Raw genomic sequence first — 13,151 nt, 5'->3', positions numbered from 1 at the left:
CAATTTTGCAATTAAAGGGCGCAATTGGCAGTGTCCATATGGAATACAACATGTCGATAAACTTTATGTATTGTCGAAACGTGCATGTATAGATGTCCACCGTGCGTATAGTCCTTTTGTCTATTTTTTACAGTACACAGATTAATTCAATTACACAAATGAATTTATAAATTGCCTAACACAGTTATAGTAGTCTCAGCCTAGACAAACTAGCTTCATTGGGCGTGAATCTATCCAGGTGAAAGATGACAAGAAACTTTTGCAGCTCATTGTACATATCATTTTGCTGCTAAAAAAAAAATTGGATGACGTTCAAAATTATTTATTTGATTTACAAAATTTGTTGTTGAAGTAAGGTAAGTTTTCAACGTACATTGACCAATATTACAGAGATATTACGGACGATGCCACATAATAAACCTATTCTTTATCTTTTCTGTACCTTTTCTCGTCTTTTTCATTTAGACCATCAGGTTCTAAAGTATGGAGCTGGTGGATCTAAAATTTTAGCTCCTTCTCGCTGTGGTGTCACACCCAGTGTTCACTTCTATAATTTGAAAAGTAACATTATCAAAAGAGTGTTTCTTTGAGCGAAGATGTCTTGTTAGGGGACAGTTTTAGTTGGTTTTGTACCATGATCGATGGTTATTTAGCCGAATGATAAATGTACCCATTGTTTCTCCCACGTACTGAATGCCACAGGTGTCACATGTTAATACATAAATTGAGTTCTCCGTTTTACAGTTGGAATTAACGTAGATGGTATAACTTTGTTTTGTAAAGGAGCTGATGAAAGAACTGCTAGTATTGGCAGCTTTACAACATAGCCAATTTTTTCTACCAGATTGTTTGTATAGCAACCAGGAGGTGGAGTAAGTTGCTTTGTTGATACGGCTGTTGCTAATTTGTCACGGATGTTTTTTTTTTATTTTCTGAAGGTCATGACTGGAAGTGAGGAAAATACTTTTTTTTCAAATTGGAGCCATTCTCTATAATTTTCCAATGCTTTCGAACAATGGATGACAAATTTTTGAAATTAGGATGGTAAGTGAGTACAAGAGGTGTTCTGTTGACTCTTTGATTCTTATCCTTGTACTTCAGAAGTTCTTTTCGGTCAATTATGTTTGTTTTTTGGAAAGTTGTATCTATACTGTTGTACATGTTTATATATACTATTGCTTTTTGTGTTTTACGTTATATGTGCATTTCCCAATAAGTGTGTTTTAACTGCTTAAACTTTTGTGTTTTATGATTGCATAATATAAACCATACATCTTGCATTTTATGTTTTATTGTTTTTATGTGCATGTTGGATATGTATGTAATGTTTGATTTGCCAAAAGCTCTGCAGAGCTTATGTTTGCACACTTTTATTCATTCTGACTACATAAATAAAGCTTATATGCCTTATGTCTTTATACCTATGAATATTCACGGTTTTTCTCAAGGTGTTCCTACGTACTATTTGATTTGCTATGATGGGTTCCATTATCTACAAACTGAAAGTGTCATCTTGACATCACGAAAGTGAGAAAAAAATCTTATATTGTAGACCCTTAAACATAATTGTTTTTTTAATTTTAACTAAAATACTAGAATAAAATACAGGTATTCTTCAGTGTTTTGGGGTAAATCTATGGACTCAGTGGCGGATCCAGGGGGGGGGGGTGTTCCGGGGGTTGGAACCCCCCTTTTTTTGGACGATCAATGCATTTGAATGGGGACATATAGTTGGAACCCCCCCCCTTTTATCCTGGGTTGGGAACCCCCCTTTTTAAAATGGCTGGATCCGCCCCTGGGACTTTCGTTCATCGTATAACTCTTCGACAAGTTGACTTCTTCTCTCTTCTTCTTTATAGTTCAGCACTCCGTCAACATACTGATGATAACGTGCCGGGCACTGATGTCACTATGCCGCGCGTGCGTACCGGGAATATAATTTCTATTTACAGTTAAATATATACAAATAAAAGTTCAACGTAATTTTCTTTTTATTCTGTTTTGTACTATACATTTTGGTTAAAACTATATACATCGTATGTTTAATTTATATGCGTATATATATAGGTGTTTGTTGAGAACAGATATTGGGATCTGTTCTTGGAAACAGTCAAGTGTAGTACATTTTACTGCAGCTACAGGTAGTTCTTGTCTAAGGTTCTATTGTAATATTGTTCTTGGATAAAATGAGTATTTACATATGAATCTTTAGTGGTTTGTATTGGTCTGTATGAACTGAGACTACTATAACTGTTGTCAGGTCATTAAAGATTGCATATTTTGGCGTTAATATTGATTCACTTATAGGGTCTTTGCATCGGCACTAAACACATTTATTTAAAAACCAGTTGTTGGCATGACACGGGTTATGTTCTTCTCATATATGTTATGATGGTATGATACTAAACCCCTAACGGGAAGGATTGTGCCTGATATTCATATGATGAAGACATAATCTTTCAATCAGTTTAATTGAAGTCTGGAGCTGGCATGTCAGTTAACTGCTAGTAGTCTGTTGTTATTTATGTATTATTGTCATTTTGTTTATTTTCTTTGGTTACATCTTCTGACATCAGACTCGGACTTCTCTTGAACTGAATTTTAATGTGCGTATTGTTATGCGTTTACTTTATTACATTGGCTAGAGGTATAGGGGGGGGGGGGTGAGATCTCATAAACATGTTTAACCCCGCCGCATTTTTGCGCCTGTCCCAAGTCAGGAGCCTCTAGCCTTTGTTAGTCTTGTATTATTTTTAATTTTAGTTTCTTGTGTACAATTTGGAGTTTAGTATGGCGTTCATTATCACTGAACTAGTATATATATTTGTTTAGGGGCCAGCTGAAGGACGCCTCCGGGTGCGGGAATTTCTCGCTGCATTGAAGACCTGTTGGTGACCTTCTGCTGTTGTCTGTTCTATGGTCGGGTTGTTGTCTCTTTGACACATTCCCCATTTCCATTCTCAATTTTATAGTAGTCTCAGGTAAGAATGATTGTGTGAATTTTGTCTTGTTCTTGTGTCAGATTGGATAAACAGGTCTATTGGATAAATAGCTACAAGATGGTGTATTATTTTATAGAAAAAGATGATGCGTGTTCTTGTTCTTCTTTTTTCAAGAGTTGTCCAGTTTCAGTGACGGAGCTGGTGTTGTGGTATCTGTTGCAAGTGTACCTAGCTGCCCTGCGCTGGACCATTCCAAGTTGGTGTGTTTGAGATTTGGTATGTGGGTCCCAGACGCAGCTACTGTATTCAAGCTTAGGTCTGACCAGTGATGTATATATGCTCTTTCTTTTACTGTTTTGGAGTTGACCTCAGTTAGATTTTTCTTGAAAAAGTTAAGCTTTTGTGTGGCTGAAGCTGTAATATTATTAATAAGTTTGTCCCATTTTAAGTCTGTTTGTATTGTTACGCCAAGATATTTTGTGGATTTTTCTTTTTGCAGTACATGGTGGTGGAGAGTGTTATCAAATTTTATTTGGTTTTTCTTCGACTGAGCACTTGTCCGGATGGAACGACATGAGCCAGTCCTTCTCCCATTTTGCTGCTGATGTCAGGTCGTATTGTTTTGTATATTATGCTGTCATCTGCAAATAATCTTAGGGTGATATATATGTTTCATCTATTCATTGAAGTCATTTATGTACACAAGAAACAGGATAGGACCCAAAAACTGTTCATTGGGGAACGCCAGATGTTACATTAATTTTGTCTGATTGTACACCAGCAAATAATGACTGTTTGTGTGCGGGGTGTAAGGAAATCTTCTATCTTCTTTGACTTATTTAACACAAAGAACACAAATGTAAATTAGAATATTGTATTACATAAAAATACTTTATTCTAACTAACATTCTTTCGTATCTTGTGGTATTTCTTCCCACCTGCAATTTTGTGTTTTTTCATTAACGAGTATAGAATCTATCGTTTTTTTTCTAATATGTTCTAGGACAATATAGAATCTATCGTTTTTTTTCTAATATGTTCTAGGACAGATTCGTAAAATATACATATCGTCGTCTCATGGGTTTTCGTGCTATTAAGAATGCATTGTGACGTCACAATTTCAATTGAAAGAGTATGCATAGTACGAATTCATATGACGTACGAACACATATGATCTGACCATAAAAATTATGTTTGTGACAAGGAAAATTGTTCACCCTAAGCAACCCCATATATTTACTCTGATGTGCGCAACTACAAAATCCGGGACATTTATGACGTTCACACAATACGACCTCCTTTTCACGACCAGCCGTGGTGTGTAATACCGGCAATTTCAGCTTATAGAGAAATCCACCTTCTCTTCATAAAAGACCACCATAGTAAGTGCAAAAAATAGAAGGCAACTCACAAGTGTGTTCGTGACATCATCTGCTCTAAACAGTATTTGTTTGTTCTATAACTAACAAGATTTCGCTCAAGGTGAATATCTACCGGCACTCAAAAAAGTTGACATTGAATGTGTTGAAAAATATCATTTGCTATTTTCCTTGGATTAATGGAATCTTTGGAGAAAAATCATATTGTGTGCTCTCGTAAATTCTTAACGGAACACTAAACAAACTGCTACGTTGTACTTCACCTCTGGCAAACTGATAGATGTTGTTAAAAATTGATACAAGTCTGACCTTGTCAAAAAATGTATTTTCACAACATATTACTGTTAGACCTCTAACGAGCCATGCCATATCCTTTTGGAATACACCACATATTTTAAGAAAGTATCATTCAATCATTAGTTTGATAATTTTAGAAATACCCATAAAAATATCCATTTTATACTGGGTCAAATAAAAATATATGTGTGGTTCCAGTTAGCTGGCCCTAAATTTAACCCGACCCCAAAAAACCGGTAGGGGCGTAAATAATACCAAAACCAGACTCAGTGAAAACATCAATTTTTACAACAAAAAATAAAATCCCTACCTACCTGCCCTATTTTTTTTCAAGACGTATCTGAAACCACACATATTTTTATTTGGCCTTATACATGTACACACTTTTTTAGTGAATAGTACTCATATTTTATAGCCATTTTACTACATTACTAGATACATGTATTACATGCACAAATATTACATAAGTTAAAAGTGTATGTTATTGTGAAAATTCCTACATTCTAATTGCATACAAATTGAAACTGAATATAATGGAAAATGGAATTGAGCATGCTTTTAAATTATTCTAATTAATCAATTATAAATTTCTATCCAATAGAATTTAAGTCAATTTTTTTTGTTGAGTATGTCTTAATTTGTTTAATGGAAAGTTGCTCATGATTAAAAAATGGAATGAATCAAAATTATTGTTATAATAGAAGAACAAAGGCTATGGGGTATCCATCCATGACACAAAATCAGTACATGCACAGCAAAAAACACACAAAAAGCAAAGGAACAGCGCTTTTATTGCCGTTCTTCATCATACATGATTTGAGTCATTAACAAACAACATTCTGATTATAATTGAAAATTGAATCTTTGTCAGACAAACATCCAATTATTATTTTCACCAATTCCCAACACTAAATACCATACTATTTTGCACAACGCAACATCATACATTTTCTCTCATGATGTTAAAATATGATGGAATGTCTATGATATCCTGTAATGGCCAACTATAAGCCATTGGGTGTATTTCGCCTGAATGAAGCACAGAAAATTGACATCTTTAAAACAAAACTTGTGATTTTGCATGGAAATGCTCAGTTGAAATGAACAGACTACTTTTTCTACACTGACTACAGTACTTAGTGTGATGACTTTTGAGTATTGACTAAGACATTAAGACTGGAAGACAGTTAATAGATACAGTACAATTAAAATGAACATGATTCCAAAATCCATACACTGCAATTATTCACAGAGTCGCACCAAGAAACTCTGAAATCCCTCCCTAAATGTGTGGATAAAATTGGGAGGTTTTCCTCTGAATTCCGCGTAAATTTTGCTACCTTTTGTTTATTGTGATAGCGACATCTCTCCCAACACGGTGTCACACTGGGTAATTAATTGCCCTAATCCTTATCTATGCCAGCACACGACAGTCAGGGTAGTTGAACTTTCTTGTGTAATTAACACTTGTATTTCCTGTCTATATATATATGATTATCTTTAATCAGGTTCGATGTCCAATTGCCTTAAGCAAACAAGTGTTTTAGAATTAGAATGTTTTTTATTTGTTCTCTGTGATTAAATATTATTTCTATTTGATTTAAAAAAAAAAACTTTTTGATTTAAATATTTTGTACTCATTTTTTTTTTCTCACAGGTAAAATAATATGTTGTATTTAGAATGGACATGCTTGTTTAAAAAAGACAGAAACTATAGGCACTAAATAAATGTGTGGGAATTTTTAAGAAAATGTGTATTGCTCGGAAGTTTTATATTTAAGAATGAAAATAGTTGCCATGCATTTTTCATGTCTACAACGATAAAATATATGATTGATTGATTGATTGATCAATTGCATTACTTTATAGAATATACATTTACTGAATTTCATCGACAACAGGAATACTTCCTTAGCTAAATCAAGCTTGAGTACATAAAGAATGTAGTACCCACGTGACATATTTGTCATACTATACAGTGATGTAAACAAATGAATGAATGTGTATTGCTGAGTGATAACTTTTCTGATCAAATTTATGTTTGCCCTTTCTTTCCACCATGGGAAAGTAATACATGTAACGTTAAACTCCATTGTCAACTAGTACCCCAGTGCTGTGTTGCGACAGAGACTCGTTGTTGGATAATATGTACATAGGCAAGGCTTTTTTTTGACGAGTATGAAATACAGGTTTTGTGTTGGCTTGGAACAAAAACTCGACTGTTTATTGGTTGATCGAAAATAAAAATTAACATTTCGTAATGAAATTATGCAATAAATAATCTATTAAATTATAATTCCAAACATATTTTTTTTTAATTTTTTATTTGTTCCTTTTAATTTTGGATCGTTAGAAAAAAATAAAATATCTCCCTACAATTATATAATGAAAATACAAATCTTTAATCCAAAATTGGGCATTTCCCTGATATAGAAAGGAAGGAAAACATTTTTATACGCCCGTTTATGGGACGTATTATGGTATACCTCTGTCCGTCCGTCCGTCGTCAACATGTCGGATATTAACTCAAAAACGCTTTAACCAATTTGCATAAAACTTTGGTGAATTGTTTATATCTATTGACGTGAGCTCCCTTTCGTTTTTTATAAATTATAGATTTTACGTTTCCGAGTTATGGGGTTTTATTCATTAAAAAAGGGGGATTTTCCAGTTTTCGGACAATAACTCTAAGAATGCTTTCACTAACTTGCAAGAAATTTTGATGAATTGTTTATATCTATTGACATGAGCTCCCTTTCGATTTTTATAAATTTTAGATTTTATGTTTCCGAGTTGCAGGGTTTTATTCAGAAAAAAATGCTTTCAGCAGTTCTTATGAAACTTTGATGAATTGTTTATATCTATTGATGTAAGTGCCCTTTAGAATTTTATAAATTTTACATTTTACATTTCTGAGTTATGGGGTTTTATTCATTAAAAAAGGGGGGATTTTCCAATTTTCGGACAATAACTCAAAAATGCTGTCAGCAATTCTCATGAAACTTTGGTAAATTGTTTATATCTATTGATGTAAGCTCCCTTTTGATTTTCATAAATTTCTAATATGACATTGAGAATTAATTGAACTTTATTTGTTTATAGTCTGAAAACAGATTTACTAAGTATTGCGCAACAGCACAGTGTATTAAGCAACAGCAAGAAATCTTTAATTGAATATAAATTCAATTCATATAACCAATTTCAAGTTCTTTGACTAGATTTATTCAGAAACCTATAATATGTCAAATATTTAATTACAATCCAAATTCAGACCTGTATCAAGCTTGAATATTGTATCCATTTTTGCCCCAACTGTTCAGGGTTGGACCTCTGCGGGCGTATCAAGCTGCGCTCAGCGAAGCAGTTTATTTTTTTATGCTTAAATACAAAACTGTTAATTTGATCAATTTAATGTACATGGGTAAATAATCTTACTAATCAGATTATGTAGTCGCGCGTCGTTAATTTTTATTATATCTGATGGGCAATAAATCAATTAACAGCCATGCAGTGTTGGGAGAGAATTTATTGAAGCAAATTTGGAGTAAAATCTGTGATTCGCGGTGTTACACTACTATACTCCGAAATCGGTGGAAAGAGTTTGCGATCATTCACTCTCTGCGTGTATTGTACATAGAGGCAGATTTAAGGGGAGAGGGGCTTATGGAGCTTCATAAGTGATAAATGCATAGGCTTATAACAGTCTCACCCAAATGTTGGCTTGCCAGGGGGCCCAATCTTTTTCAAAATCCTGGATCTGCACCTGATATATTTTTTTCTGCTGAATGTAAACCTTTTCCTTTGAGTTTATAAGGGCCTCTTTTTTATACGACCGCAAGTCGTATATTGGTCTCACGTCGTCAGCATCGTCCATAGACATTTGGTTTCCGGACAATAACTTTAGTAAATGTAAATAGAAATCTATGAAATTTAAACACAAGGTTTATAACCACAAAAGGAAGGTTGGGATTGATTTTGGGGGTTATAGTCCTAACAGTTTAGGAATTAGGGGCCTAAAAAAGCATTTTTCTAGTTTCCAGACAATAACTTGCAGAATGGTGTATGGATCTCTCTGAAATTATACCACAAGTTTCCATACCACAAAGGGATGGTTAGGATTGGCTTTGGGGGGTTATGGCTCAAACCGTTTAGGAATTAGGGGCAAAAAAGTTTGGATTACCTCCCTTACACTGCTTTTAAATTATGTATAAAGAAATGTTGTATTGTCTTGAGGTGATTAGCTGTCAATTTATTTTTAGAAGTTACAATTTAAAAATGCTGATTAAGGAATATTTAATATATTAATTTTAGCCATGATTATGAATGTCATATTCTATTTTAAGACTTTTATAATGTATTTAAAAGGGTAATTATGGTTGCAAACTCCATTGGAAATTTGAATTGAGATTATGACCATATTTTGAGGGAAAGAATTTTTTTTTTTAGAAAAGGGGGGGAGGTCAATTTGCAACTGAATAGTGTTTTGCACAGAAGCAAAAAAAAAAAGGGGGTTAAATGTTTTTTTTTGTTTTTTTGGGGGGGGGGGGGGGGTCAATTTGCAACAGCATAGTGTATTGCACAAAAGCAAAAAATTGAATATAAATTCAAATCATATAACCAATTCTAAGTTCTTTGACTTCAGTTATTCTGTGTCAAAAACCTATTATGTGTCAAATATTTAATTACAATCCAAATTCAGACCTGTATCAAGCGCGAATATTGTGTCAATTTTTGCCCCAACTAATCAGGGTTGGACCTCTGCGGTAGTATCCAGCTGCGCTTGGCGAAGAAATTTATTTATTGTACTTTTGATGTTCTATATTAATTTTAAATAATATAGTAAATTAAGGAATTTAAATAAATACCATTTTATGAATAATACAAAGTTGAAGACTGGAAGAGGGAGATAGAACTGTTGATTTATTTTATCAAATACTTTTCATAAAGCAGTTTTTAAATTGTGATTCTTGTATCTTTTCAGATGTCGAAACAACTAAGTTTTGCTGAGAACTTTGCCCTTAGTGGTGCTGCAGCCGTTATATCTAAAACAGCTGCTGCCCCAATAGAACGTATCAAGCTTCTAGTACAGAATCAAGATGAAATGCTTAGAACTGGTAGACTTGAACAGCCTTACAAAGGTGTTATTGATTGTACTATGCGTACATACAGAACAGAAGGTGTATTGCCATTTTGGAGAGGAAACATGGCTAATTGCATCAGATACTTTCCCACTCAGGCTTTAAACTTTGCATTCAAGGACAAGATTAAGGCACTATTCAAGTCGAGTAAGAATGATTCCAATGCTATCAAATTTTCAAAAAATATTGCATCTGGTGGAGCTGCTGGTGCCATGTCACTCGTCTTTGTCTATTCACTCGATTATTGTAGAACCAGGTTAGCCAATGATGCCAAGTCTGGTAAGACCGGAGGAGAACGCCAGTTCAATGGTATGGTTGATGTGTACCGCAAAACCATTGCAACAGACGGTATTCAAGGATTGTACAGAGGATTCGTCATATCTTGTGTAGGAATTGTTGTCTACAGAGGATTCTACTTCGGTCTGTTCGACACTCTTAAACCAATCCTCTTGGGTGACAAGGCCAACTTGCTCCTGTCATTTGCATTAGGCTACGTTGTCACAATTAGTGCTGGACTTTTGTCATACCCCATTGATACGATCAGAAGAAGAATGATGATGACATCAGGTGAGGCTGTCAAATACAAGGGATCAATTGACTGCACTATGACCATTGTAAAGAATGAGGGATTCATGTCCTTGATGAAGGGAGCAGGAGCCAACGTACTCAGAGGAATGGCAGGTGCTGGTGTATTGGCTGGATTTGACAAGTTCCAAGAGTTGTACATCACATGGCGTATTGCACAAAATAAATAAACACGGTGGACCTTAGATTTTTAATAAATGAATTTGTGTGATATATTGAATTAGTATATTCATCAGTGAACTAGACCATCATCGTTACATAGCATCCAGATGTTGATCATTGTGTTTTATATTGAAAGTTGAAAAAGTTGCAAAATACAAGAAACAAAATTTTGTAAAATTTTTTCTTCTTTTTTTCGGCCTGAACCTATTTGTCCCCTACCGACGAAGTCTAGGGGACTTTAGGTTTGCCCTCCGTCTGTCTGTCTGTCCATCCGTCAGTCCGGCAAATCAGTTTTCTGCACTTTTGATATTGATTTGATATATTGTATATAGTTTTCCCATGAGTTACAGATCGAGTTCGAATTATGTTCCGGTCTGATGATTTTGTGCAGAGTTGTGGTCCTCGGACTTAGAAAATTCATGCAAATAATCAGTTTTCCGCACTTTTTTTTTAGCTCACCTGGCCCTTCACAAACTTGGCCACAATCATCATTTGGGGTATCTAGTTTAAAAAATGTGTCTGATGACCCTGCCTGCTAACCAAGATGGCCGACATAGCTAAAAATAGAACATAGGGGTAAAATGCAAGTTTTGTCTATTGTTTTGAAAACCGTTATAGAGAATGTTGAGCTCTACCAATTGTCCATATACATCAAAACTGTCGGATGACTTCTTACAGGAGTTATTGCCCTTAAATGACAAATTTTATCTTCTTTTTATACGACCGTTAAAAAATTTTGTGGTCGTATATTGGTATGACGTTGGCGTCGTCGTCCGAAGACACATTGGTTTTCGCACTCTAACTTTGGTTTAAGTGAATGGATCTCTATGAAATTTTACCATAAGGTTCAATACCACAAAAGGAAGGTTGGGATTGATTTTGGGGGTTATGGTACCTTATGTGTTGCTCAATCTGTGTTTTGTATAGGGTTATTTTTAGCTCACCTGGCCCGAAGGGCCAAGTGAGCTTTTCTCATCACTTGGCGTCCGTCCTTGATGGCTTTTTACAAAAATCTTCTCCTCTGAAACCACTGGGCCAAATTTAACCAAACTTGGCCACAATCATCATTAGGGTATCTAGTTTAAAAAATGTGTCCGATGACCCCGCCAACCAACCAAGATGGCCGCCATGGCTAAAAATAGAACATCGAGGTAAAATGTAGATTTTGGCTAGTATCTCTGAAACCAAAGTAAGCATTTAGAGTAAATCTGACATAGGGTAAAACTGATTATCAGGTCAAGATCTATCTGGCATGAAATTTTCAGACAAATCTGACAACCCGTTGTTGGGTTGCTGCCCTTGAATTGGTAATTTTAAGGAAATTTTGCAGTTTTTATACGACCGCAAAAATTCAAAATTTTTTGGTCGTATATTGGTATGACGTCGTCGTCGTCCGAAGACACATTGGTTTTCGCACTCTAACTTTAGTTTAAGTGTATGGATCTCCATGAAATTTTACCATAAGGTTCAATACCACAAAAGGAAGGCTGGGATTGATTTTGGGGGTTATGGTACCAACAGTTAAGGAATTAGGGGCCAAAAATAAGCATTTTTGTAATTTCCAGACATAACGTGTGTGTTAGTGTATGGATCTCTCTGACATTGTACCACAAGGTTCCATATCACAAAGGGAATGCTGGGATTGATTTTGGGGGTAATTGCCTCAAAATTTTAGGAATTGGGGGCCAAAAAAGGGGCAAAAAATAAGCATTTTTCTAGTTTCATGATAATAACTTGTGTGTAAGTGTATGGATCTTTCTGAAATTGAACTACAGGGTTCCATAACACAAAGGGAAAGCTGGAATTGAGTTTGGGGGAATTGCCCAAAACGTTTAGGAATAAGGGACAAAAAAGGGGCCAAAAATAGCATTTTTAGCTCACCTGACCTGAAAGGTCAAGTGAGCTTTTCTCATCACTTGGCGTCCGTCGTCCGTAAACTTTTACAAAAATCTTCTCCTCTGAAACTACTGGGCCAAATTTGACCAAACTTGGCCACAATCATCATTGGGGTATCTAGTTTAAAAAATGTGTCTGGTGACCCGGCCAACCAACCAAGATGGCCGCCATGGCTAAAAATAGAACATAGGGGAAAAATGTAGATTTTGGCTTATATCTCTGAAACCAAAGCATTTAGAGCAAATCTGACATGGGGTAAAATTGTTTATCAGATCAATATCTATCTGCCCTGAAATTTTCAGATGAATCGGACAACCAGTTGTTGGGTTGCTGCCCCTGAATTGGTAATTTTAAGGAAATTTTGCAGTTTTTGGTTATTATCTTGAACATTATTATAGATAGAGATAAACTGTAAACAGCAATAATGTTCAGCAAAGTTAGATCTACAAATAAGTCAACTTGACCAAAATGGTCAGTTGACCCCTTAAGGAGTTATTGCCCTTTATAGTCAATTTTTAACCATTTTTCGTAAATTTTTGTAATCTTTTACAAAAATCTTCTCCTCTGAAACTACTAAGACAAATTTAACCAAACTTGTCCACAATCATCATTAGGGTATATAGTTTAAAAAATGTGTCCGATGACCCCGCCCGCGAACCAAGATGGCTGACATGGCTAAAAAATAGTACATGGGGTAAAATGCAGTTTTTGGCTCATATCTCTGAAACCAAAGCATAAAGAGCAAATCTGAT

At 35.0% G+C, this 13,151-nt stretch overlaps 1 protein-coding gene and 1 long non-coding RNA gene across 2 annotated transcripts; one reads left to right on the top strand and one right to left on the bottom strand.

Annotated features, from left to right (window-relative positions):
* The first annotated feature begins 4,191 nt into the window (after positions 1-4,191).
* On the top strand, positions 4,192-10,554 carry LOC127708714 (uncharacterized). Its single transcript, XM_052213833.1, has 2 exons — positions 4,192-4,324; positions 9,600-10,554. Exon 2 carries the CDS (start codon positions 9,600-9,602, stop codon positions 10,509-10,511), a length of 912 nt encoding a protein of 303 aa, XP_052069793.1. The 5' UTR covers positions 4,192-4,324; the 3' UTR covers positions 10,512-10,554.
* On the bottom strand, positions 10,447-13,064 carry LOC127708755 (uncharacterized). The gene is made up of 2 exons (XR_007985361.1): positions 12,019-13,064; positions 10,447-11,398 (listed from the first exon to the last, which is right to left on the bottom strand). It is a non-coding gene; the product is annotated as an uncharacterized LOC127708755 (long non-coding RNA).
* Between the last annotated feature and the right edge of the window lie 87 nt (positions 13,065-13,151).

This window comes from Mytilus californianus, unplaced genomic scaffold (assembly GCF_021869535.1).
Source record: "Mytilus californianus isolate M0D057914Y unplaced genomic scaffold, xbMytCali1.0.p SCAF_7, whole genome shotgun sequence".
Lineage (NCBI taxonomy): Eukaryota > Metazoa > Mollusca > Bivalvia > Mytilida > Mytilidae > Mytilus > Mytilus californianus.
Note: the sequence above shows the minus strand (reverse complement) of the source record. Positions and strands in the feature narration are given on the sequence as shown.